Genomic DNA, 24,512 nt, shown 5'->3' on the forward strand with positions numbered 1-24,512 from the left:
CCAACATCCCTCACAGTGACAGCAAAGCTGCCTGACTCAAATATTTACAAGACAATGGACAACCCTCAGATACCTACTACAAGCACATTGCCAAACTCATCCATTTCACCCTCACCCATATTATTTTTACATTCAACAACCAACACTTTGTCCAAACCTTAACAACATCCATGGGTATTAGGATGACTCCCCAGTATGCTAAACTTTTCATGGGCCATCTTGAAGAAGAATTTCTGGACAAATGCACCACAAAACCAATGATATACTTGAGCTACATTGATGATATTTTCATCCTCTGGACAAACGAGCTAAACTCCTTCATAGATTTCCGCCACAACTTCAACACCCTTCATCTGTCTGTTAAACTCTCTCCCATACCAGCATCAGCTTCCTGGACACCGTGATCAGCTTCAACACTGGAACCCTACAGACAACTGGAACCCTACAGACAACAAGAAACCCAAGGATCACTACATCTATCCCTCTGAACAAATTCCCTGTTGGGAGAATAAACTCCACTGAAAGAAATGGGGCTGGCATTATATACACCAGCAGAGATTTTGGACCATGTCTTTTGAGCCAGAGGAGCCCAAATGTTGCAACAAGATAATTCAAATAGGCCCCTTCTCAGGACTCTGGTGGTCTTAACTAACAAAGGTTAAGGGTTCATTTGATCACAATTTATAAGCACCTCTGTGGGGAAATAAAATTTAGTACCAGGCTTTTCAATCTAGCAGACAAAGGTCTAGCAAATCCAATCGCTGGAAGTTGAAGCTAGACAAATTTGGACTGGAAATAAGGTGAAAATGTTTAACACTGAAGATAACTTGCCATTGGAATAATTTACCAAGAGTTGTGGTGTATTCTCCATCACTAGCAATTTTTAAATCAAGACTGGATGCTTTTCTAAAAGATATGCTTGAATTCAAACAGGAATTAATCCAGAGATGTTCTCTGGCCTACGGTTCTCTGGCCTAGGTCAGACTAAATAATCCCAGTGGTCCCTAGTGGTCTTAAAACCAATAATCTATCAACTCATTTATTTATTTATATAATTGTAAATAAACAACCAATCATGGGCTTATCCACGTAGACTGATGGATAGAAGTTGTAGATTGGTTTATTTCACTAGTAGTTCAAGGCTGAATGGAATCAGCTCTGCACTGCAGTAACTAGAAGAGGGACCCTTGGTTTGAACTGTTCCTTCTAAGATCAGATCCTCGGTCGGTGTGAATTAGCACAATGGAGCTATAATGATTTATAATAGTTAAATAGCCATCTCCTCCTCCCCAATATGGGGCTGTTTCATTCCATTAGTTACGGAAACAGCTGGTTTATAATCCTTTCCCCCACTTTTTCTTCTTTGCTTGATTAATCCTTATTTCTCTCTGTTTGGGCAACTAGGATGAATCACTAATCCTGGAACTCTATTCCCCCCGACCCAAAAGCAATGAAGTCTCAAGAAGAGGTGCTAAGTCACCTGATGGCACTGGCATCTTGGCATCCTTCCCATAAAGCTGTTGGTAAAAGTAAAAAAGAAAAAGGTGGAGTCTGGAATTTGCTCATGCTCAGTCATTCAGCCGCCTTTGCAGGTCCTTCTGCATCGAAATGACTCATTCTCATGGATTAAGGGAAAAGATCGCACTTACCCCCAGGGTCTTGGGCTGGGCTTTGAGGAATATCTCCATCATCCCTACTTTCTTCAGCTGTGCAACCTGCTCAGCGGGACTCCCGGGGTACATTGACCCAAGAGGTTGGTTCCCAGGGTTCATAACTCTGAACTGCTGAGGCCCACATTGCACCATCTCAGGAGTCAGGGAAACGGCACCAGAGACTCCCTGGCCTTGGTGGATGATGCCAGCACTGTTTGGGGGCATGAACACAAGCACTCCATTGGCCATGCTTCCTGGTGCTGCCATAATGATGAAGATGCTGCATAAAAGAGTGATTGGCCCAGATTAAGCCATATGTAATAACACTGACTCCCCAAATTAGCTGAGTAGGAATCTTAGTTAGCTAATGCTCAACCCCTTTTGAGTTCCTGCCATGATTTTGTCCTTCACATGGAGCTATAATTGGAGCACTAGCAACACCCTAAAGATAAGGGTTGAGATTTCTAAAGCTGACTCAAGGATTCAGCCACACAACTCCCATTAAATTCAATTTTCTTGTTGGCTTTTAAAATCTCAACCAAGGAGCTCTAGTGTCTCCATTCCACACTTCCTTTTCCAGATGCTCTTTAATTTTCTGGATCTCTCATTTTTGGAATGGAATTTTCCAGAGCTGTGCAATTGATTATCTTAGGACTGACAGAAGGTAAAATTAACTTGGGTTCTTTGGCACAAAGACTTTGCTGTTGCTCCCATCTAAGTGAAGGAAACATTCCCATTAACTTCAAAGGCATGGGATCAGACCCCAAAGCATTTACGGAAGAGTTGGCCAAAAATGTTCCACCAAAACTGTTTTCTGATGGAAAATTGGGTTTTCATTTAAGTGAATATTTGTGTGTGTGGAAAGGGTCTCCTTTTCACAGAACTTTTCATCACAAAACTGAGAGCTGTCAATCAAAAATGTTTCAATTCAGCTATGCTGCCGTGGTGCCTCATACGACATGTAGCTCAGTTGCCACATATCCCTGTTCCTGACTGCAGGCTGAGATCCTTAGCTGGACTACTTTTCTCATCATGTGCCATGGCCAGGGACTCCAATAATGCACTGCCTCCATTTTGAAGAGGCATGACCATGATGTGCCACAGGAAATGTTGTCTGACCAGGATTCCAGGCCTACAGAGGAAAAGGGAGGCAATGACGCACAGGAATTCCCGCATTTCAGCATTTCCAAATCAAAATATTTTAGTATTCAGATTCCCAGTGAAAATTGAATTTTTCTGCAGAAAAAATTGAATTTGTCCCCTGGCTCCAGTTAACAACACAAAGGCTAGTTAATAACAATCGCCCAACACTCTAACAGAAAGATGACTGCAGAGGCACATATGCCTATGGCCCATTTTGCGGAACATTTATGGGTTCTTCCACATGGCAATGTACAGCACTAACCCCATAGGCGCCAGTCTTCACAACGCTCCTGGCTGCTGCTAGGTTTGGCATATTAAGAGGCTCTAGATATTTTTTAAGTGTTAACAAGCACTGGAAAGCAGGTTGTGATCACGGTCTGTAAGTGGGAAGATTATTTCTAAGGGTAGAGGGCTCTTTCATTTGGCAGACAAAGGGGAAACAAGATCCAGTGTTGGAAGCATAAATTCAGGCTAGTGCAAGCAGGAATTAAGGGGCTTAATGCAGAAATCTGTGGGGAGAAGTTCTATGGCCTCTGTTACTGAGGCAATCAGACTAGATGACCATAAAGATCCCTTCCAGCCTTGAAAGCTCTCAATTTAAATGCCGATCTAACCTATGTGGGTAGTAAGGAGGAAGAAAAGGCTAAGGGCCATGGGAATAGTCAGAACTGTCTCTTTCTTCCCAGAGATTCTATTCTCTCTAACCTGTGCAACCCCTTTTGTCCCATTTCTGTTTCCCTTTCACCATCTGGACCAGAATACTTCATTCATTTGCTTGGGGATGTTGTAGGAGTGGGAAGGTGGCAGGGTGACACCACTTGTGTCTATGTTTTCAAAAGAACTGGAGGCATCGACCTTTGGCAGCACCAAATGCTCACCCCAGATCCAGCTGTTATTAGACAGGAGACGTCACAGACGATATCAACACCATTCTGACCTCTGAACCCCATCCTTTTTATTCACTGGCTAGAGCCAAGTCATTAGGGTTGCTAGCTGTCCGGCTTTTGACAGAATGCCCAGGCAAAAAGGGACCATGGTAGCTCCGGTCAGCTTTGCTGACCAGGCCATTAAAAGTCCAGTTTGTTGGCTCAGGCAGGGTCCCTACCTGGTTCCGCTATCCAGGAAGCTGTCAGGATCTCCCTCTGGCTCGTAGGCAGAGGATGGCCACGAGGGCTCTGTGTGCTGCCCCCACCCAGGAACCACCTCCAATGGGAGATGAGGGGGTGGCACCTGCAGGTGCAGGCAGTGTGCAGAGTCATGTGGTCATGCCTCCACCTAGGAGCTGGAATGAGATGCGGGTAGCTTCCCGGATAGTGGAACCAGGTAGGGAGATTGCCTGAGCCAACAAATCCCCTTCCATGCCCCAACCCTCTGCCCCAGCCGAGCCCCCTCCTGCACCACAAACCCTGGCCTCACCCCAGATCCCACAGCCGCAGCCGGAGCCCTCACCCCCCACACACACTCCAACCACCTGCCTCAGCCCAGAAACCTTCTGCACCCTGCACCCCTCATTTCTGGCCCCACCCCAGAGCCCATACACCTTCTCACACCTTAACCCCCTGCCTCAGCCCGAAGCCCTCATCCCTGGCCCCACCCCAGAGCCCACACCTGCAGCTGGAGCCCTCCCCCACTCTCAGACCCCAACCCCCCGCCCTAGCCTGGAGAAAATGAGCAAGTGAGAAAGGGTGGGGGAGAGCGAGTGACGGAAGGAGAGGGGACGGAGTGAGCGAGGGGCATGGCCTCAGAGAAGGGGTGGAGCAGGGGCGGGGCAAGGATGTTTGGTTTTCTGCAAATAGAAAGCTGGCAACCCTACAAATAGTGGAGAGCAGCTGATGCATGAAAATATTTGAATTAATGCAAGCAAATTATGTCACTGCTCCATCTTTCTGTATGAACGTTTTCTAGAGGTCTGGTAAGTGACACTTGCTCAAATAGAAGCATGCTGTTTTGAGCCACAAATTTCTCCCTCCTCCTCTCTTCCCCACTTATTAGATAATCAGATCTAGTGCTTTCTAAATTCTGACCTCATTTTCCTACAAGAGTCCTGAAAGGATCTCAGTATCTCCATGGCTGTCTTGCCCAGTTTGGCCACCAACCCCCAGTTTTAATGATCACCCAAGAGAGTGTTTGCCAATGCACTTACTCTGTCACCGCAGCTCCTCTCCTCCGTCCAGCTATGGGTGACTCCAAGCCTCACCAGGCAATTCTCCAGGGGGTTTTATTAGCGTCAGACTTTGAATCCTGCCCTGATAGTCACACTCAGCTCCTCCCTCCTTCTCTGCCCTGTTTTACTGCAGGACTCCAAAGTCCTGTTCCCTTCCCCCATTCTCATCAAGGTCCCTCCTATGCCTTTTCCCCATCCTAATCACCATCCCTTCTGGGTCAGAGCATATGGGACTCCACATAGGAGCCCACCAACACTCCCCTTTGGCCACCAGGGTCACTACTGAATGAGACCCTTCCTTTTCCTGTTTGCCTAGAGGAAACTGCCACAACCGGTTGGCTATGTTCAGATCAAAACTTTTGATTGGTGAAAAACTGGGCTTTGTTATAAACAAAAATGTTGCCTGGAAAGCTGAACACCCAGAAAAAAATTGTCTGAAAACTGAATAATTTTCAGTTTCTTGAAGAAAAGTAGGAATTTTCCACTGAAAATTTTGATGAAAACAACTATTTTAATTGACATTTGCCATGGATAAAAGGCCTTTTTCCAAACAGCTCTAATAAGAGCATTCAGTACTTATCTGGTGCTTTTCATCTCCAAGGTATGTGCTCTCCCTCTTTCTGCAGCATCCTACTTTGCTGCATCTAAGCATCTTAAATATTTAGGAACTTCTTATTCAGAATTTACCACTAGGAGAAATTGTGAGGCTCTGTGATCTTAAATGCCAGCAGTACACAGACAATACCCATCTCTGGATCTCCTTGAGATCAAATAAACACACTCCCGTCACCCAGCTGCCTAGTACTTGAGTGATGAAGCAGTGGATGAAATGCCATTAAGTGAGGCGAACTGCAGCCAAGATAGAGCTAACGTGAGTAGAGAAGAGGAAATATTTTGAAGCATTGGCTTAATACCATCACATCTCCCTCAGACTCTTTGCTTGTGAGATGAGAAATTATTGGTTTCTTTGCAGCCATTCTGAAGGGAAAATGGGCTCTTTTCCAAAGGAATGTCTGCAAATAAGCCAGACAAAGAGACAATCTGATTTAAATCATTTGACTATGAACAATTTATTCAGCTTTGCTAAAAGAACATAAGGGGATTTCTATTGGAACTTAACTTCCCTCAAATGTATACAAATGTAATCTATGTACAGCTATGTAAAAATTAAAGCAGTGTAAGGGCTGTTAAGTAAAAGAATGTGTTTGTGTAAATATATTGTGTAAATATGTGAGGTTTTAAGTACCTAAATCAACACTCCTGGTTTGTAAAACTCTGTTCTGTAGGCTTAAGATAAACTGTTTTTTGTTTTGTTTTGTTTTTAAATAATACCACTAAAATCCATTTGAATCTTTCATTTAAAGTTGCAAAACTGAGAGTCACTTTTTGTCAGACACAGGTAACTAGTGTTGTTTGGCTTTGGTATTTAGCATTTAACCCTTACGATACCTCAAAGCTTTCTAAAGTTCAGTATCGTTTTAAAGACTAAAGTCGTGGCTGCAACAGAGCAGTCAAACCCAGGAGAATGGGAAGAGATTCTGGATTTGTTTTTTGGTAATAAAATAGAAAATAAGAGCGGTATTAAAAGAATAAGAAATTTTTAAAAAGATAATGCCATTCTGGAGCAACAGAAGGGGTGAGGTGCACCAAGAAGCAATGTTAGAAACACTGAGTCTTAGGTCTGGTCTACACTACGAGTTTATATAGAATATAGCAGCATTAAATCAAATTAACCCTACATCTGTCCACATAACAAAGCCATTTTTGTCGACATAAAGAGCTCTTAAAATTGATTTCTGTACTCCTCCCCAACGAGGGGAGTAGCGCTGAAATCGACATTGCCGGTTTGAATTAGGGTTAGTGTGGACACAATTCGAAGGTATTGGCCTCCAGGAGCTATCCCACAGAGCACCATTGTGACCGCTCCGGACAGCAATCTGAACTCGGATACACTGGCCATGTAGACAGGAAAAGCCCCGCAAACTTTTGAATTTCCTTTTCTGATTGCCCAGCATGGAGCGCTGATCAGCACAGGTGGCCATGCAGAGCTCATCAGCACAGGTGACCATGCAGTCCCAGAATCGAAAGAGTTCCAGCATGGACCATACGGGAGGTACTGGATCTGATCACTGTATGGGGAGACAAATCCGTGCTATCTGTGCTATCCAAACTACGTTCCAAAAGACGGAATGCCAAAACATTTGAAAAAATCTCCAAGGCCATAATGGACAGAGGCCACAACAGGGACTCAACACAGTGCCACATGAAACTTAAGGAGCTGACACAAGCGTACCAGAAAACCAAAGAATCAAATGGATGCTCCAGGACAGAGCTGCAGATATGCCGCTTCTACACTGAGCTGCATGCAATTCTGGGGTGGGGGGCACCACCACTACCCCACCCCTGTCCATGGACTCCGATAATGGGGTGTTCTCAGTCACCATGCCTGAGGATTTTGCAGATGGGGAAGATGAGGAGGAGGCGGCTGAGGAGAGCACATAGCACACCGTTCTCCCTGACAGCCAGGATGTTTTTTCTCAGCCTGACTGAAATAGCCTCCCAACCCTCCCAAGGCGGTATCCCGGACCATGAAGCCGTAGAAAGGAACTCTGGTGAATGTACCTTTCTAAATATAAAACATGGTTTAAAAGCAAGCGTTTTTTAATTATTAATTTGCCCTGAGGACTTGGGTTGCATTCGTGGCCAGTACAGCTACTGGAAAAGTCTGTTAACAAGTCTGAGGATGGAGTGGAAATCCTCCAGGGACAACTTCATGAAGCTCTCCTGGAGGTACTCTAAAAGCCTTTGCAGAAGGTTTCTGGGCAGTGCAGCCTTATTGCATCCTCCTTGGTAGGACACTTGACCACGCCATGCTAGTAGCAAGTAATCTGGTATCATTGTATGACAAAGCCTGGCAGCGTGTAGTCCCGGTGTTTGCTTGCATTCAAGCAATATCCGTTCTTTATCTCTCTGTGTTATCCTCAGGAGAGGGATATCGTTCATGGTAACCTGGTTGAAATATGGGAATTTAATTAAGGGGACATTCATAGGTGGCTGTTCCTACTGGGCTGTTTGCCTGTGGCTGAAAAGAAATCTTCCCTGCAGTTAGCCAAGCGGTGGAGGGAGAGGGGGCATTAGCGCTGAGCTGTTCGGGTTTGGCTAGCAGGGATCTTCCCTGATACCAGCCACACAGTGCGATGGGGGGAGCATTAAAGCGATCATCCCAGAGAAAAGGATGGGGGGGTTAGTTTGGTTTCTGCTGTGCAGCGCTCGGAATGTCGACGCTTGCCATGATACTATGGATGCACACTGCCGAATTAATGTGCTTAGTGTGGACGCATGCACTTGACTTTATACAATGTTCCCCAAAATCAACTTTTGTAAAATCAGAGTAATTTTGTAGTGTAGACATAGCCTTAAGGTGGCTCTGAGTGATCAGACTGTGACTTTGATAAGGGTACATGAAAACTCTGTGAGCACAAAATAGTTACATCTTATGTAAAAATTGATATGGCTAATATAACATTATAAAAGTTAAACTATGAAAGTGTGACAAAGTTCCTCCTTTACCTTGGTGGGTCCTGCGCTTATTGGCGGATTTGCTCACCTCAGTGATCTTCCCCTCTGGTGGAACCCACAGTCTGGGTCAACTTCTCCTGTGTCTGATCAGGAGTTGCGAGGTTTGGGGGGAACCTGGGCCCATCCTCTACTCTGGGTTCCAGCCCAGGGCCCTGTGAATTGCAGCTGTCTATAGTGCCTCCTGCAACAGCTGCATGACAGCTACAACTCCCTGGGCTACTTCCCCATGGCTTCCTCCAAACACCTTCTTTATCCTCACCACCTTCCTCCTGCTGTCTGATAATGCTTGATTGTCTGATAATTCCTCAATCCTCCAGCAGCACACCCTCTCAGTCTCAGCTCCTTGCGCCTCTTGCTCCCAGCTCCTCACACGCACTTCCTCTCCTCCGGCTCCTCCCTGCCTGACTGGAGTGAGCTCCTTTTCAAACTCAGGTGCCCTGATTAGCCTGCCTTGATTGGCTGCAGGAGTTCTAATCAATGTAGCTATCTCCACTGCCTTCTAGAAAGATCTTAATTGGCCCAGGTGCCTTGATTAATCTGGAGCAACTGCCATTTGGTTACCATAGTCCTAGGGATTTGTTTAGCCTGGGGCTAACATACCTGTTCCTCAGTACTTTACTGCAGCCATCTGGCCTTGCCCCATCACAAAAGGAATGTGCATTTTTCCCAGGACATGTGCAGTGTATATTGAAGAAGGTGGAAAAAGAAGTCAACTCTAAGAATAAGAGAGGGACAGGTTAACCCTAAGTAGAAAAAAAAAACTTTGTGTGTGTATGGAGTGCTGACATCTGAAGACAGATACAAATTTACAAACACACTGATCCTCATATACACAGGTATGCAATCCCCACACTCACACCCATGTACACCCCCCATGTGTGTATACATACATACAGAGCCATGCACCCTCACACTCACACACACATGCACGTGCACACACACACATATGCACCACAGTGAACAAACACATGAAAAGACCCAACTTCGGGCTCCTGTTCATTCTTGTATTGAAGAATCTGGTGGGAAAATGTTTGGGTGTAAGGCCTGCTGGGGGCATTTGCCAAAGGATGGTCATCATGGATCTTATTGCATTCTGCACAGTGTGACACCAGCTAATGGCTGAGAACCCATACCAATGTGACAGACACACCCACAGCCGAAGAGCAGAGAGACTGACCAGTGAGGGCGCTGAGTGCTGAGATTGTACTCAAGAAAAGGAAGACATCTATCAGAGGGGAGGGTGTTGGGTTTTACTTCTCGGAGCAGCTGCTGCTGCACGAGTGATTTCTTCTGTTGGTTCCTTCGCAGGCCCTCTGCTCAGTTTGTGTCTTGGGAGCATAAGCAAAGCAGCCATAAGCTGGTGCAATACTGCCACACCCTGAAGCAATGCTACCATAAGCCAGCAGAGGGTACAATGGAGCAGAGGGAGGTCCAAGATCTGTGCTGAAGGCATATGGTGCAGAAAACATGACCTGCAAAACACAAAAAGTCAGCCTTCACTGGTAAAATGATCCTCATCATTCCTCTAACCACTATCCTCATCTCTTTCATTACCATTATCATGGAAGTCCCTGGGCTAAACTCATTTCAGGGGTGAATCTGGTCCTTCACCACCAATGCCTATATGAATCCCCTGCGTACTAGCCATATTCTTTTCCCTAGAGAGGTGAATGAGCAGATACCATGGAACATGCTGCTGGTCACTTGCTGTTACGCTCAATACTTTGGGTATGTCTACACAGCAAAAAAAGTCCCACAGCAGCAAGTCTCAACAGGCCCAGGTCAACTAACTCAGGCTTATATTATGGTGCTAAAAATAATATAGATGCTCTTGCTCAGGCTGGAGCCCAGGAACTGAGACCCTCCTTCCTTGCCGGGTTTCAGAGTCCAGGCTCCAGTTTGAGCAGAAATGTCTATATTGCTATTTTTCATGCCATAGTGTGAATCCCAAAAGCCTGAGTCAGTTGACTTGGGTTCTGAGACTCATTGTTGCGGGTCTTTTTTTCACAGTGTAGACATACCCTTTGAACGGAGAATCTTGAAGTTCTTGTTGGGAGAATGCAAAGGCATTTACACTTCTAGTAACCTTTGCAGAGCATCAGAATCAAAGTCCCAGACCCCTTTGGTGAGCAGTGTGAAAAATTGAGTATTTAGCCTCAAATGACTGAGCGGGCCTTCCTAGAGAAGGACAGGTTAGCCAAGCTGCATATTTGCTACTGATCTTTAGCACACGTAAGCAAGGGGTCAATGTGATGGCAGTGAAAACAGAAATGATTTTATCCTTTAATAAAATGATCCACAGAATTGTGCTGAGCTGCCAGCTGACTGGAAAGGAATGTGATGCTGTAACCCACACACCTCCTGGATGTGGTGTTCTGTCCCATCTAGTAGCACCGAGACTATTTAGAGAACAAGATTAATGAGCTGTAAACAGGGGAGTTTCAGAGGGAGTTTCCAGGGGGAGGTTGCAGGGGAGACTAAGACAGAGGAACTGACAAGCTAGTTAAGGGATAAGGTGGTGGTCAGGGCCGGCTTTAGGCCGATTCGCCCGATTCCCAGGAATCGGGCCCCGCGCCTTAGAAACTTTTTTTTTTTTAAACTTACCCTGGGTCCCTGGCTGCGATCTGCTCAGGGGTCTTCCGCGGTCCCGCTCCCTTGAGCAAAGCGCAGGCGGGAGCACGGCAAGCCCCGAGGCCCCGGCTGGAGTCCCGGCTGGAGCGCGGCAAGCCCCGAGGCCCGGCTGGAGCCTGCCGGAGCACGGCAAGCCCCGCGGCCCCGGCTGGAGTCCCGGCCAGAGCGCGACAAGCCCCGCAGCTCCGGCTGGAGCCTGCCGGAGCACGGCAAGCCCCGCGGCCCCGGCTGGAGTCCCGGCTGGAGCGCGACAAGTCCCACTCTCCCGGCTGGAGCTCTGGCCGGAGCGCGGCAAGCCCCGAGGCCCCGGCTGGAGCCCCAGCTGGAGCACGGCAAGCCCCGAGGCCCCGGCTGGAGCCCGCCGGAACGCAACAAGCCCCGCGGCCCCAGTTGGAGCCCGCCGGAACGCAACAAGCCCCGCGGCCCCGGCTGGAGTCCCGGCCGGAGCGCGACAAGTCCTGCTCTCCCGGCTGGAGCTCCAGCCGGAGCACGGAAAGCCCCGCTCTCCTGGCTGGAGCTCCAGCCAGAGCACTGCAAGCCCCGTGGCCCTGCTCTCCCGGCCGGAGTTCTGGGCCTTTAAATAGCCTCCAGAGCCCTGGGATAGTGAGGGGCTCCGGGGGCTATTTAAAGGGTCAGGGCTCCAACTGCCTGCCTCTGCCACCCCGGTCCTTAAAATAGCCGCCAGAGCCCTGCCACCCTCATGCATTCCCCAGGGCTCCCACGGCTATTTAAAAGGTCCAGGGCAGGGTAGAAGCTGGGGAGCCCCAGGCCCTTTAAATAGCCCCCAAAGCCCTGGGATAGCAGGGAGCTTGGGGGCTATTTAAAGGGCTGGAGCTCCAGCTGCCTCTGCTGCACCCCCTGCCCTGCCTGCACCAGCCCCGCTCCACCTGCCTGCAGCCAGCTCTGCACCCCGTGCCCACAGCTAGTCCCTGTCAACCCCCCTGCCGTGTCTCCAGTCAACCCCTGCCGCACAACCCCTGCTGCACCCCCCTGCCTGAAGCCAGACAGTCTCACACTCCTCTGTCTCCAGCCCTGCCAACCCCTGCTGCATCCCCTCGCGGCCCTGCCTGAAGCCAGCCCGCCCCACACACCCCCTATCTCCAACCAGCCCCGCACTCCTTGCCCTGCCTGCAACCAGACTCTACCTCCAGTCAGCCCCTGCCCTGCCTCCAGCCAGCCCCATATCCACTTGTGCCCTGCAGTTCCCAGGGCAGTAACCCTGCACACCTGCTTCAATGAGGGGGGCAGGGAGCAGCTGGGACCCACACATGTGAAACAGCAGTCATTAATAACCAATCAACAGCATATATGATGCAATGTATATAATATATAATTTTATTATTTATATAGTTATGGAAAGTAAATAATACATGACAGAAATGAAAGGCTTTTTTTTCCACTTTTTTTTTTAAAGTCATCCCTGCCAGGGCCTCGCCGAAAATGTTCGAATTGGGCCCCGCACTTCCTAAAGCCGGCCCTGGTGGTGGTCTGGTGCCTGCTGGGGGTTTGTGCTGTGTTGACTACTAGGCTTTAGGTGGGAAGGCTATGACTGATACAGAGGTAGCAGTGAAAGACACAATGAGGATGACTGGATGTGGAAGCTGTGGAATGTACATGATCCTAGAGGGGGTGCCTGAAAAGAGTTTTGTCTGCATGAAGTGAGGCCTGATAGAGCTGATGGAAGAAAAGATCCAAGGACTGGAGACGCAGGTGGAAACTCTGGTTGAGTTTAGGAGGGGGGTTGAGCAGAGGATGGAGCACAGACATGAGGGGGCTGAAGGGATAAGCTCAGACTTGCAGATGGAAGCAGGACCAAAGAATTCAGAGGAGAGACTGCTGGGGGAGGAAAGTGGACGGTGGAAGCATGTGACTAAGAGAACCAGGCAGAGGAAAAGACGGGCCAGTGAAGGAGAAATAGAACTCAGGAACAGGTTTGCAGAGTTGGAAAATGAAGAAGGGGCACAGCAGGTGGCCGCTGAAGGAGAGAGGGCAAGGAAAAAGAGAAGAGCTGTTAGTCCTACAAAAGGAGGGGAGGAGTCAATGGAGGCAACACCAAATACGAGCCCCAGGGGAATTGCAAGGGGGAATAGGAATCGAGAGGACTTGCAGCCAGTGGGTGCGGGGGATAGACCGGAAAACCACATTGTCACCAGGAAAAGGCAGGTCTACGTGATTGGGGACTCCTTACTGAGAAGAATAGACAGGCCTGTAACTAGAGCTGATCGAGAGAACAGAAGGGTGTGCTGTCTGCCGGGTGCTAAGATATAGGATGTGGACCTGAGGCTGAAAAGGATCCTAGCGGGAGCAGGGAAGAATCTGTTGATTGTCCTTCATGTAGGAACGAATGATACGGCTAGATACTCTCTGGAATGTATCAAGGGAGACTATGCCAGACTGGGGAAGACGCTTAAGGAAATCGAGGCTCAGGTGATCTTCAGTGGGATTCTGCCGGTTCCTAGAGAAGGGCAACAAAGGTGTAACAAGATTATGGGGATCAACAAATGGCTCAGGCAGTGGTGCTATAAGGAGGGCTTTGGGATGTATGGCCATTGGGAAGCATTTACGGACAGAAGACTATTCTCTCGGGATGGACTTCACCTGAGTAAGGAGGGAAATAGACTTCTAGAATGGAGGCTCGCCGACCTGATTAAGAGAGCTTTAAACTAGAAATTTGGGGGAGATGGTTGGGAGATGTTCAGGAGATCTCCACACCGGAATTTAACCTTGAGAGGGAAGTAAACAAAGTAAGAGGGGATACAGCCGTGGACAGAAGAATTGGCATAAGCAGGAAGGGTAGTGTAGATAGCAGACTAACAGGTGATGCTGGTGATAGAATGTCTGTGCCTAACAGGGTAAAGAATGTGAGTGAAGCCAAACGGCAAAAATTAAGATGTCTGTACACTAATGCAAGGAGCCTAGGGAACAAAATGGAGGAACTAGAGCTACTGGTGCAGGAAGTGAAACCGGATATTATAGGGATAACAGAAACATGGTGAAATAGTAGTCATGACTGGAGTACGGGTATTGAAGGCTATGTGCTGTTTAGGAAAGACAGAAATAAAGGCAAAGGTGGTGGAGTAGCATTGTACATCAATGATAAGGTAAACTGTAAAGAAATAAGAAGTGATGGAATGGACAAGACAGAGTCTGTCTGAGCAAAAATCACACTGGGAAAGAAAGCTACTAGAGCCTCCCCTGAGATAGTGCTTGGGGTGTGCTACAGACCGCCGGGATCTGATTTGGATATGGATAGAGACCTCTTTAATGTTTTTAAGGAAGTAAACACTAATGGGAAATGTGTGATCATGGGAGACTTTAACTTCCCAGATATAGACTGGAGGACAAGTGCTAGCAAGAATAATAGGGCTCAGATTTTTCTGGATGTGATAGCTGATGGATTCCTTCACCAAGTAGTTGAAGAACCAACAAGAGGGGATGCCATTTTAGATTTGGTTTTGGTGAGTAGTGAGGACCTCATAGAAGAAATGGTTGTAGGGGACAACCTTGGTTCGAGTGATCATGAGCTAATTCAGTTCAAACTAGATGGAAGGATAAACAAAAATAGATCTGGGATTAGGGTTTTTGATTTCAAAAGGGCTAACTTTAAAGAATTAAGGAAATTAATTAGGGAAGTGGATTGGACTGAAGAACTTGTGGATCTAAATGCGGAGAAGGCCTGGAATTACTTTAAGTCGCAGCTGCAGAAACTATCACAAGCCTGCATCCCAAGAAAGGGGAAAAAAAAAACATAGGCAGGAGCTGTAGACCAAGCTGGATGAGCAAGCATCTCAGAGAGGTGATTAAGAAAAAGCAGAAAGCCTACAAGGAGTGGAAGAAGGGTGGGATTAGCAAGGAAAGATACCTTAGTGAGGTCAGAACATGTAGGGATAAAGTGAGAAAGGCTAAAAGCCAAGTAGAGTTGAACCTTGCAAAGGGAATTAAAACCAATAGTAAAAGGTTCTATAGCCATATAAATAAGAAGAAAACAAAGAAAGAAGAAGTGGGACCGCTAAACACTGAGGATGGAAAGGAGGTTAAGGATAACCTAGGCATGGCCCAATATCTAAATAAGTACTTTGCCTCAGTCTTTAATAAGGCTAATGAGGAGCTTAGGGGTAATGGAAGGATGACAAATGGGAATGAGGATATGGAGGTGCATATTACCACATCTGAGGTAGAAGCCAATGAACAGCTTAATGGGACAAAATCGGAGGGCCCAGATAATCTTCATTCAAGAATATTAAAGGAACTGGCGCATGAAATTGCAAACCCGTTAGCGAGAATTTTTAATGAATCGGTAAACTCAGAGGTTGTACCGTACGACTGGAGAATTGCTAACATAGTTCCTATCTTTAAGAAAGGGAGAAAGAGTGATCCGAGTAACTATAGGCCTGTTAATTTGACATCTATAGTATGTAAGGTCTTGGAAAAAATGTTGAAGGAGAAAGTAGTTAAGGACATTGAGGTCAATGGTAATTGGGACAAATTACAACATGGTTTTACCAAAGGTAGATCATGCCAAACCAACCTGATCTCCTTCTTTGAGAAGGTGACAGATTATTTAGACAAAGGAAATGCGGTAGACCTAATTTACCTCGATTTCAGTAAGGCATTTGACACGGTTCCACATGTGGAATTATTAGTCAAAGTGGAAAAGATGGGGATCAATATGAAAATTGAAAGGTGGATAAGGAACTGGTTAAAGGGGAGACTATAACGGGTCATACTGAAGGGTGAACTGTCAGGCTGGAAGGAGGTTACTAGTGGAGTTCCTCAAGGATCGGTTTTGGGACCAATCTTATTTAACCTTTTTATTACTGACCTTGGCACAAAAAGCGGGAATGTGCTAATAAAGTTTGCGGATGACACAAAGCTGGGGGGTATTGCTAACACAGAGAAGGACCGGGATATCATACAGGAAGATCTGGATAACCTTGTAAACTGGAGTAATAGTAATAGGATGAAATTTAATAGTGAAAAGTGCAAGGTTAGGGATTAATAATAAGAATTTTAGATATACATTGGGGATGCATCAGTTGGAAGCAACAGAGGAGGAGAAGGACCTTGGGGTATTGGTTGATCACAGGATGACTATGAGCCGCCAATGTGATATGGCCGTTAAAAAAGCTAATGTGGTTTTAGGATGCATCAGGCGAGGTATTTCCAGCAAAGATAAGGAGGTGTTAGTACCGTTATATAAGGCACTGGTGAGACCCCACCTGGAATACTGTGTGCAGTTCTGGTCTCCCATGTTTAAGAAGGATGAATTCAAACTGGAACAGGTTCAGAGACGGGCTACTAGGATGATCCGAAGAATAGAAAACTTGTCATATGAAAGGAGACTCAAAGAGCTTGGCTTGTTTAGTCTAGCCAAAAGAAGGCTGAGGGGGGATATGCTTGCTCTTTATAAATATATCAGAGGGATTAATATTAGGGAGGGAGAGGAATTATTTAAGCTTAGTACCAATGTAGATACAAGAACAAATGAGTATAAACTGGACACTAGGAAGTTTAGACTTGAAATTAGACGAAGGTTTCTAACTATTAGAGGAGTGACGTTCTGGAACAGCCTTCCAAGGGGAGTAGTGGGGGCAAAAGACATATCTGGCTTTAAGACTAAGCTTGATAAGTTTATGGAAGGGATGGTATGATGGGATAGCCTAATTTTGGCAATTGATCTTTGATTATCAGCAGATAAGTATGCCCAGTGGTCGGTGATGGGATGTTGGATGGGATGGGATCTGAGTTACTGCAGAGAATTCTTTTTCTGAGTGCTGGCTGGTGAGTCTTGCCCACATGCTCAGGGTTAAGCTGATCGCCATATTTGGGGTCGGGAAGGAATTTTCCTCCGGGGCAGATTGACAGAGGCCCTGGAGGTTTTTCGCCTTCCTCTGCAGCGTGGGGCATAGGTCACTTGCTGGTGGATTCTCTGCAGCTTGAGGTCTTCAAAGCACAATTTGAAGACTTCAATAACTCAGGCATAGGTTAGGGGTTTGTTATAGAAGTGGGTGGGTAGGGTTCTGTGGCCTGCTTTGTGCAGGGGTCGGACTAGATGATCACATTGGTCCCTTCTGACCCTGGAATCTATGAGTTTGCTTTACAGCCTTAGCTAACAGTTTAGCTCATGCAGTAGAGGCTCATGCACTAAGCTCCACAAGTCCCAGGTTCGACCCCACCCACTGACGACCAGGTCTGTTGGGGTTACACTACCACCACATCTTTCATCATTCAGCTACAGCGGGATGGGAAGCAGATTTTCCATTTTGCAGGAATTTCCACAATTCTGACATTCCCCCCTCTCCCCATTCCAAAACAAAAATAAAAACATCTGAAAGGTCTAGTGAAATTAAATTTTGGGAAAAAAATTGTTTTGGGTCAATCAAAACATTTTAATGTGGACCTTTTTATATTTTTTATATTTGACAACTATTAAAATATCAATGAATTTATTTTTGAGAAATCATTGTGGAATGAAAAAAAATCAAAACTTTTAATTCCAAAAATGTTGAAAAGGGACATTTTGAAATTATCAGGATATTTTGCCTCTTTTTATATCCCCCTCCTGCAAAAAAAATTCATCAAAATAGTCACACTTTTAAATGTTTCACTTTCAGTGAAAACAGTGCCACACATAAAAAAACCCTTCAGTGAAATAATTCAATTATAATCTCAATCCCTAGTTTCACTCACTCCCAGTCATATCCCTCTGCCATCAGTTATCAAGTCCAGCAGGAACAAACATAATTCCAAACTATGATCTGACTTCAGTTCCACTAAGGAATGAAATACTCATTGTATCAGGGTCACAACAGGTCACTTGTAGCCCGAAGTACACAGCGGATGGGGAACTCCACAATGATGTCAAGAGCAGCACGGCCAAAATCCCCTGGAGGGCTCAAAGTCACATGTCATTTCCTACTGACTATTAGAGATTACGCCTTCCCCAGGACTGCAGCTCTCCTTTCCCTCCATTCCTGGGGACACAGACATCCAGGTCTGGCTCTTTCCTCCTCCCAAGCACTCCCCGGAGCATCTCCTCCTCACCCATAATTATCTAGAGCCTAATTCAGCTGCTCTTACTCTGCCTGAGTAGGTTCTTACTCCGCCTAAGGGGACTTTCATCTCTCGACCAACAAGACTACTTCGCAAGCCAGGTACTGCTTGCTCCAGGAGTACTCTGTAGAAGAGATGTAGATGTATGCTATACACAGGTCTATATAGACAGTTAATAGAAAGAGCGCCACCTATTAGAACATAAGAATAAATTGTTATGTACTGCAAGTGATTTCCTGAGTAAGAGGAGAAGAGTCTGACCTTGATTTATTAGCCACATTATTATTATTATTATTATTATTATTATTATTATTATTATTATTATTATTATTATTATTATTATTTTAAACAAAAGCCTGACCTTCAGTCTGATCCTGCTTCCCCTGATTCAAGAGGCGTTTTGCTGTTAGCCTCAATGTGATCCAGATCAGGACCATTAAAAAAAAACAGTCCAATGGCCGTCGTCTTTACTGAATTCTGGCAAATCTGGAACCAAACTCCTAGAAAATTTCTGGCTTTCAGAGCTGGGATTGGAACAACTCCAGGCTCTTAGCTTTCTAAACACATGAAGCGATTTGAGAAGTCACATCTCCAGGGAGAGTCCAGTCACTTACCAACAAAAGCTCCCTACTAGAGGCATTGTCATAATGTGTGCTGTTCGGGATCAGATCCATTAGCAACAGAACGATCCCAGTAAAGGAGCTAACAGCACAAGGCAGGCTCATTCCCAAGCAGCTTCACACCCCCAAGAGACCCACAAAAGGGCTGGCAGGAGGACAAACAGATTTTGGCTAAAACAAAAACCAACCCATCAACCTTCACACACACACACACTCCAAAATCTCAGACCCCTGAATTTCTCTGGGAGTTCAGAAAGAGTCTTGTTTTCCCTTTGTTCAACAGCTGCCAAATTTCTTGACGTTGTCCAAGACAGGAAGTTCCAAGATGCCATTAAATGTCTAACCAAGGTACTGAATCACTGTGACACAGATTTTCAGCTACGTTAGGCAGGGATTGTCTTTTGTTTTTGTATAATGCTTAGCACAATAAGGTCCTGGTCCATGATTTGGCAAGTCTCAGCACTTCCATGACTGTTTCCTCATCTGCAAATTGGGGCTAGTGATGCTCGCTTCATCTGTAAAGTGCTTTTGCTGTAAAGTGCTTTGAGATCTTCTAATGAGCTAGGTATTATTAATAAAACCACCATCCCTGCTGTCAATAATTGGCACCTTTGTTCTCATTCGCAGCAGAAAGAGCAAGGATTGATTGCACCATGTAGACTGAGTTGCCATGGTGCTGATATGCAAAGCAAGTTTGCCTGCATTTGTTGGCAGGAAGCAGTTAACAGAGAGCAGGGTGTGAAATTTAGGTTCTAGTAAAACTTTTACTTAGCTAAACCAGACGATGTCATTGTCAAAGCAGATATCTCTGAATCGATTTTTTGGAACTAACGAAAGTTCAGAAAAACAGAATGGAGATGCAAGTGACTCTGAATGTGACAAGGAAGAAGGGTTAGAAAAGAAAAAGCAACATTCGGCCTTCAATCAAAAATACTATTAATCTTACATTAAGTATGGGTTTGCTGCAAGTGAGGATGTAGAATGCTCAAAACCTCTCTGTACTGTGTATGGCACAACTCTGAGCAATGCTGCTATGAAATCTTCAAAAATGCTTTGACACCTTAAAACCAAACATCCAAATTTAAAACAAAAAAGCCAGTGGAATTCTTCCAACAGAAGTGAGATGAAGTGAAGGGGCAAAAGAAACTGCTGCTACGTTAAAAGCATCATATCTGCTATCCCTATACATTGCTAAATGCAAATCACCATTTACATCTGGTAGAGAACTAATGGTGCCTTCAGTAATAGATGCCTGTCACGAAGCTTGTGTGATACAACTGCCAAAAAAGTGAGTTGCATTCCACTGTCAGTGATACAAAATTCACAATTTTAACAACTATACTGAGGACAATATTAAGCACTGGGGACAATTTCTTGGCTGCCAAGACCAGTCGAATCACGATATTGTAGAATATATCGAAGCTCAGTTGATAGAAAGGGTGAGAGTATCAAGCTGGTGTGCAGTTCAGTCGGATGAGTCAATGGACATTTCTAACACAGCGGTTCTTACTGTTTATGTGCGCTATGCCTATGAAGTCTACTCCGCTGAGAAGAGCTGCCACAAAACACAACAGGTGTTGAAGTTTTCCGGGTCCTAAATGAGTATGTGACAGGCTGCAGTGACAGGCAGATATTCAGGTGTTAGATGGAAGTTGCTCAAGCAATGCACTACTTTGTTCACTGAGAGGTCTTGGCAGCCAAGAAATTGTCTCCAGTACTTAATATTGTCCTTGGTATAGTTGTTAAAATTGTGAATTTTGTGAAAGCAAATGGACTCAATTCTCACATCTTTGCTACAATGAGTGAAGAAATGGGGTCCGAACACCATCACTTACTCTTACATGATGAGGTGCAGTGGTTATCCCATGGCAAAGTATTAAACCCAGTGTATGAGCTGTGATGTGAACTTGAAGCCTTTCTGTCTCAAAAGACGACTTTGGAAACTACATGAGGATCTCACTAGATCAATAGCTCCTTATTCTGCAAACAGCAGAGATGGGTTAACCTGCCTGCTTCCTGTGGTATGACTTTGTTTTCTGTGAACTGCACCATTAAATATATGTCATCTGCCTTATGTCAATCTGAGAGAGAGTTAATGCAGCATGTTACAAAGGAGGAGCCACACACTGTGTGCTCTCTCCCTCTTCCCCTCCTCCCCCCTCCTTTGTTCTTCCCTATTTCTCCTAGGGTACAGCTACACTTCGGAGGTGTAATTTCCAGCTAGGGCTGACATACCTGAGCTATCTTTGACTGAGGTAGGGCACTAATAATAGCAGTGTATCCATGGCATACATACCTAGGAGCTCAGACGAGATTGTACTCAGGCAGCTAGCCGTGGCTTGCCGTGGCTACTCTGCTATTTTTAGCACACTAGCTTGATGTAAATCTACCCAGGATGGAAATTACACATCCACCTGCAGTCTAAAATAAAAGTCACACTGGCTGAAACAACATGGCTTCTCTACAGGCAACAGTTTCTACTCCTTTGGATCTTTTCTATTTTCAAAAATCTGTTCAATTAAACAAATCCAAACAAACGAGGGTGCAGCCTAGAGTTTGCTTATCCTTGGTTGCTCTACAGTCAGACTCTTGGACATCCTTCACAGTCCTGTATGCATTGAATTGATTAGTCTCCATGGAACAAAGTGCGGGTAGAAATCACACTCACTCCCAGTGTTCTGGGCATTTCTCCAAGGAATGCCTGCATCACCCTCTGATTCAAATGCAGTATGCTGTTTTGAGACTGATTCCTGTGGTGCATAGCCCCTAAAGATTAGTTCTCAGGATTCATGGCCCAACCTGCTGATTCCCGGATCACCTCATCTCCTTTGGCTGGGCCAGCCTGATGATATAGGCAGCATTAGTGCGAACGACCATCAACACTCCATTGGCTGCGCTTACTAATGCCCTCCTTGTGACAAAGACACTGCAAAAGAGATGGGATTCATTTAACTGAGTGACGAGTCAGCCCTAGCTAGCAAGTGTCCTAATGTCCCAAAAGCAACCTGTGGGCCTCCCCACTGTTGGCCTCCTTACATTCAGAAGAGCTCTTAATTCCTATCACTTCACTAGTACTTAATCCATGTCAAAGCTGTGCCCCTCAGTGGGATGGTCGAAAACTTACTTAAACCCTTTTTGATGGAAAACCTGGTTTGTTTGTTTTGTAAAAAGTGTTTGATTTCCATGAAAACAAATTGGATTTCTCACCCAGAAAGCCTAATGCCTTAAAACCAAATAGTTTGATTTAGAATGGTACCTCTTGGACGTTGTTCCTCATCTCCATTTCCCTCTAGGGGCAGGGCTGCCTGGTCAGACTACATTTCCCATGATGCACTGTGGACAATGACACAATGACTCCCACAATACTCTCCCATCACGAGATGAGACAATGGTGTATTATGGGAGATGTAGTCTGGGCAGAGACTGACCGATACAGGAAATTGGGAGCATGAGGCACCATGGCAGCATTTCCAAATTGAATATTTCAGTTTTCAGATAAAATTATTTGGTTAATTTTTTTTTTTGGAATTTGAATTTCCACTGAAAAAAACAATCTATATTTCCTATAAACAACCCTTCAACTCCCACTCCACACACACACCCCCTAATTCAATCACATGTCCCAGTTTTATGGGAAGTGTTGGCTTTTCATAGGATATCCCAAGATTCTCTTTCAGGACACCTGAAATGTTCCAGCTTTTCATTTGATCAATCCTAATGTGGATATTTTTATAACTACAGCATGGAGACCTGTTGCTAGGCCAGATGGAACCTGATCTGTGTTTGCCAGGAGCAAACAATACTGTGGAGCAAGCATTCAGTGGGAAAAGTGTTTGAAGTGCAGGGAAAGTTGAATGAGCCTGAGCTGCTCTTTTCCCTAGAGTGCAAGTTAAGAATGCTTGTTTGGGGTTCCACCATACACTCATTCAGAGACTTGGTTACTGGAAAAAACCTTCCACTCTGGCAGGTACCAACTTCAGCGCACACATTTTTTTAAAAGTTTACTGTTGTATGAGTATTTCACAACTCTATTATCTCCAAAAGGATATTGCAGAACAAGAAGGGCTTGAGGGAAGGGATGAGAGTGAACAGGGGCCTGCAAAAGCTTTGATAGGCAGAGAGATTGAAAAGACTAGGATTGTCACCTTAGAAAGGAAATGAATAAGAAGGCTCATGGTAAAACTATAAAATAATTAGGCTTGGCAGCATGAGTTTTTTTATAATTTTGACAGATGATATTAATGTTTATGTTTAAGCATTGTTTCTGACTTTTATCTATTTACATTTGCACAAAATATAGGTTATAAGCACTTTTTTATGTTAATCCATTTAAATTTTCACAGTTGTGGGAAACTATGGAGGAGTGAGGCAGTAATTATTTAATGACAGTAGATGCTGAGATTCATAAAGTTAAAACTTTATAATTGTTAAAATATAAATTGTCAACATCATGCATCAAAATATACAAAGTAAATATCTTTAAATCAAACTCTAATGTTCTCAGGCAGCATTTTCCATACTTTGCCTCTCTATCCATTTCAATAGTCATCAATGAAAATATTTTTGTTTTTAGTTTCTGTGTGTAATGTGAAATCAGAGTTTACCGACATTTTGTGACAAAGATCAAATCCCTCCAAACCTACAAATAATGAATGATTTAGAGAAGGGAGATTGGGAGTCTCTGTCCTCCCTGCCTCCTAAACAAGAATGAGGAGAAATTGAAAGGTGAGACTGTTCTGCAGCCATGTGGACAAGGAATGGTGTCCCTAGCCTCTGTTTGTCAGAGGATGGAGATGGATGGCAGGAGAGAGATCACTTGATCATAGCCTGTTAGGTCCACTCCCTCTGGGGCACCTGGCATTGGCCACTGTCAGTAGACAGGATACTGGGCTAGAAGGACCTTTGGTCTGACCCAGTTACGGCCGTTCTTATGTTCTTATGCATGACCTCCAACACCTGTCCAGTCCTTTGTGTTGGGGACCCGTGCACTAGATAATCAGGAATACTGCCTCCACTCTCTCACAGGCAGATGTGACCTAAGCACTAGTAGGTGCATTAGTAAGACCATTGCCAGCAGATCGAGAGAAGGGATTATTCTCCTCTATTCGGCACTGATGAGGCCACATCTGGAGTATTGAGTCCAGTTCTGGGCTCCCCACTACAGAAAGGATGTGGACAGATTGGAGAGAGCCCAGCGAGGGACAATGAAAGTGATCAGTGGCCTGGGGCACATGACTTAAAAGGAGAGGCTGAGGGGACTGGGCTTGTTTAGTCTGCAGAGGAGAAGAGCGAGGAGGGATTTGATAGCAGCCTTCAACTACCTTAAGAGTCAGCTGTTCTCAGTGGTGGCAGATGACAGAACGAGGAGCAATGGTCTCAAGTTGCAGTGGTGGGAGGTCTAGGTTGGATATTAGGAAACACTATTTCACTAGGATGGTGGTGAAGCACTGGAATGGGTTACCTAGGGAGGTGGTGGAATCTCCTTCCTTAGATGTTTTTAAGGACCAGCTTGACAAAGCCCTGACTGGGATGATTTAATTGGGAATTGGTCCTGCTTTGAGCAGAGGGTTGACTAGATGACCACCTGAGGTCTCTTCCAACCCTGATATTCTGTGACTGTGTCTCCCTCTTCAGTCCCTTGGATTCTGAAATTCATTTCATTCTGACTTC

General features: G+C 45.4%; 1 protein-coding gene across 2 annotated transcripts in view; it reads right to left on the reverse strand.

The window, feature by feature from the left end:
• Nucleotides 1-22,135, reverse strand: part of LOC115651576 (membrane-spanning 4-domains subfamily A member 15-like) — a 44,824-nt gene extending 22,689 nt beyond the window's left edge. For both annotated transcript variants that reach the window (XM_030562643.1, XM_030562646.1), the window contains exons 1-2: nucleotides 22,099-22,135; nucleotides 1,650-1,932 (exon numbers count right to left, since the gene is read on the reverse strand). In XM_030562643.1, the coding sequence (XP_030418503.1) occupies nucleotides 1,650-1,919 (270 nt within the window). In that variant the 5' untranslated portion in view covers nucleotides 1,920-1,932; nucleotides 22,099-22,135. The remainder of the gene's footprint in view (nucleotides 1-1,649; nucleotides 1,933-22,098) is intronic.
• Between the last annotated feature and the right edge of the window lie 2,377 nt (nucleotides 22,136-24,512).

Source organism: Gopherus evgoodei, chromosome 4 (genome assembly GCF_007399415.2).
Source record: "Gopherus evgoodei ecotype Sinaloan lineage chromosome 4, rGopEvg1_v1.p, whole genome shotgun sequence".
In the NCBI taxonomy this organism is placed as follows: Eukaryota; Metazoa; Chordata; order Testudines; family Testudinidae; genus Gopherus; species Gopherus evgoodei.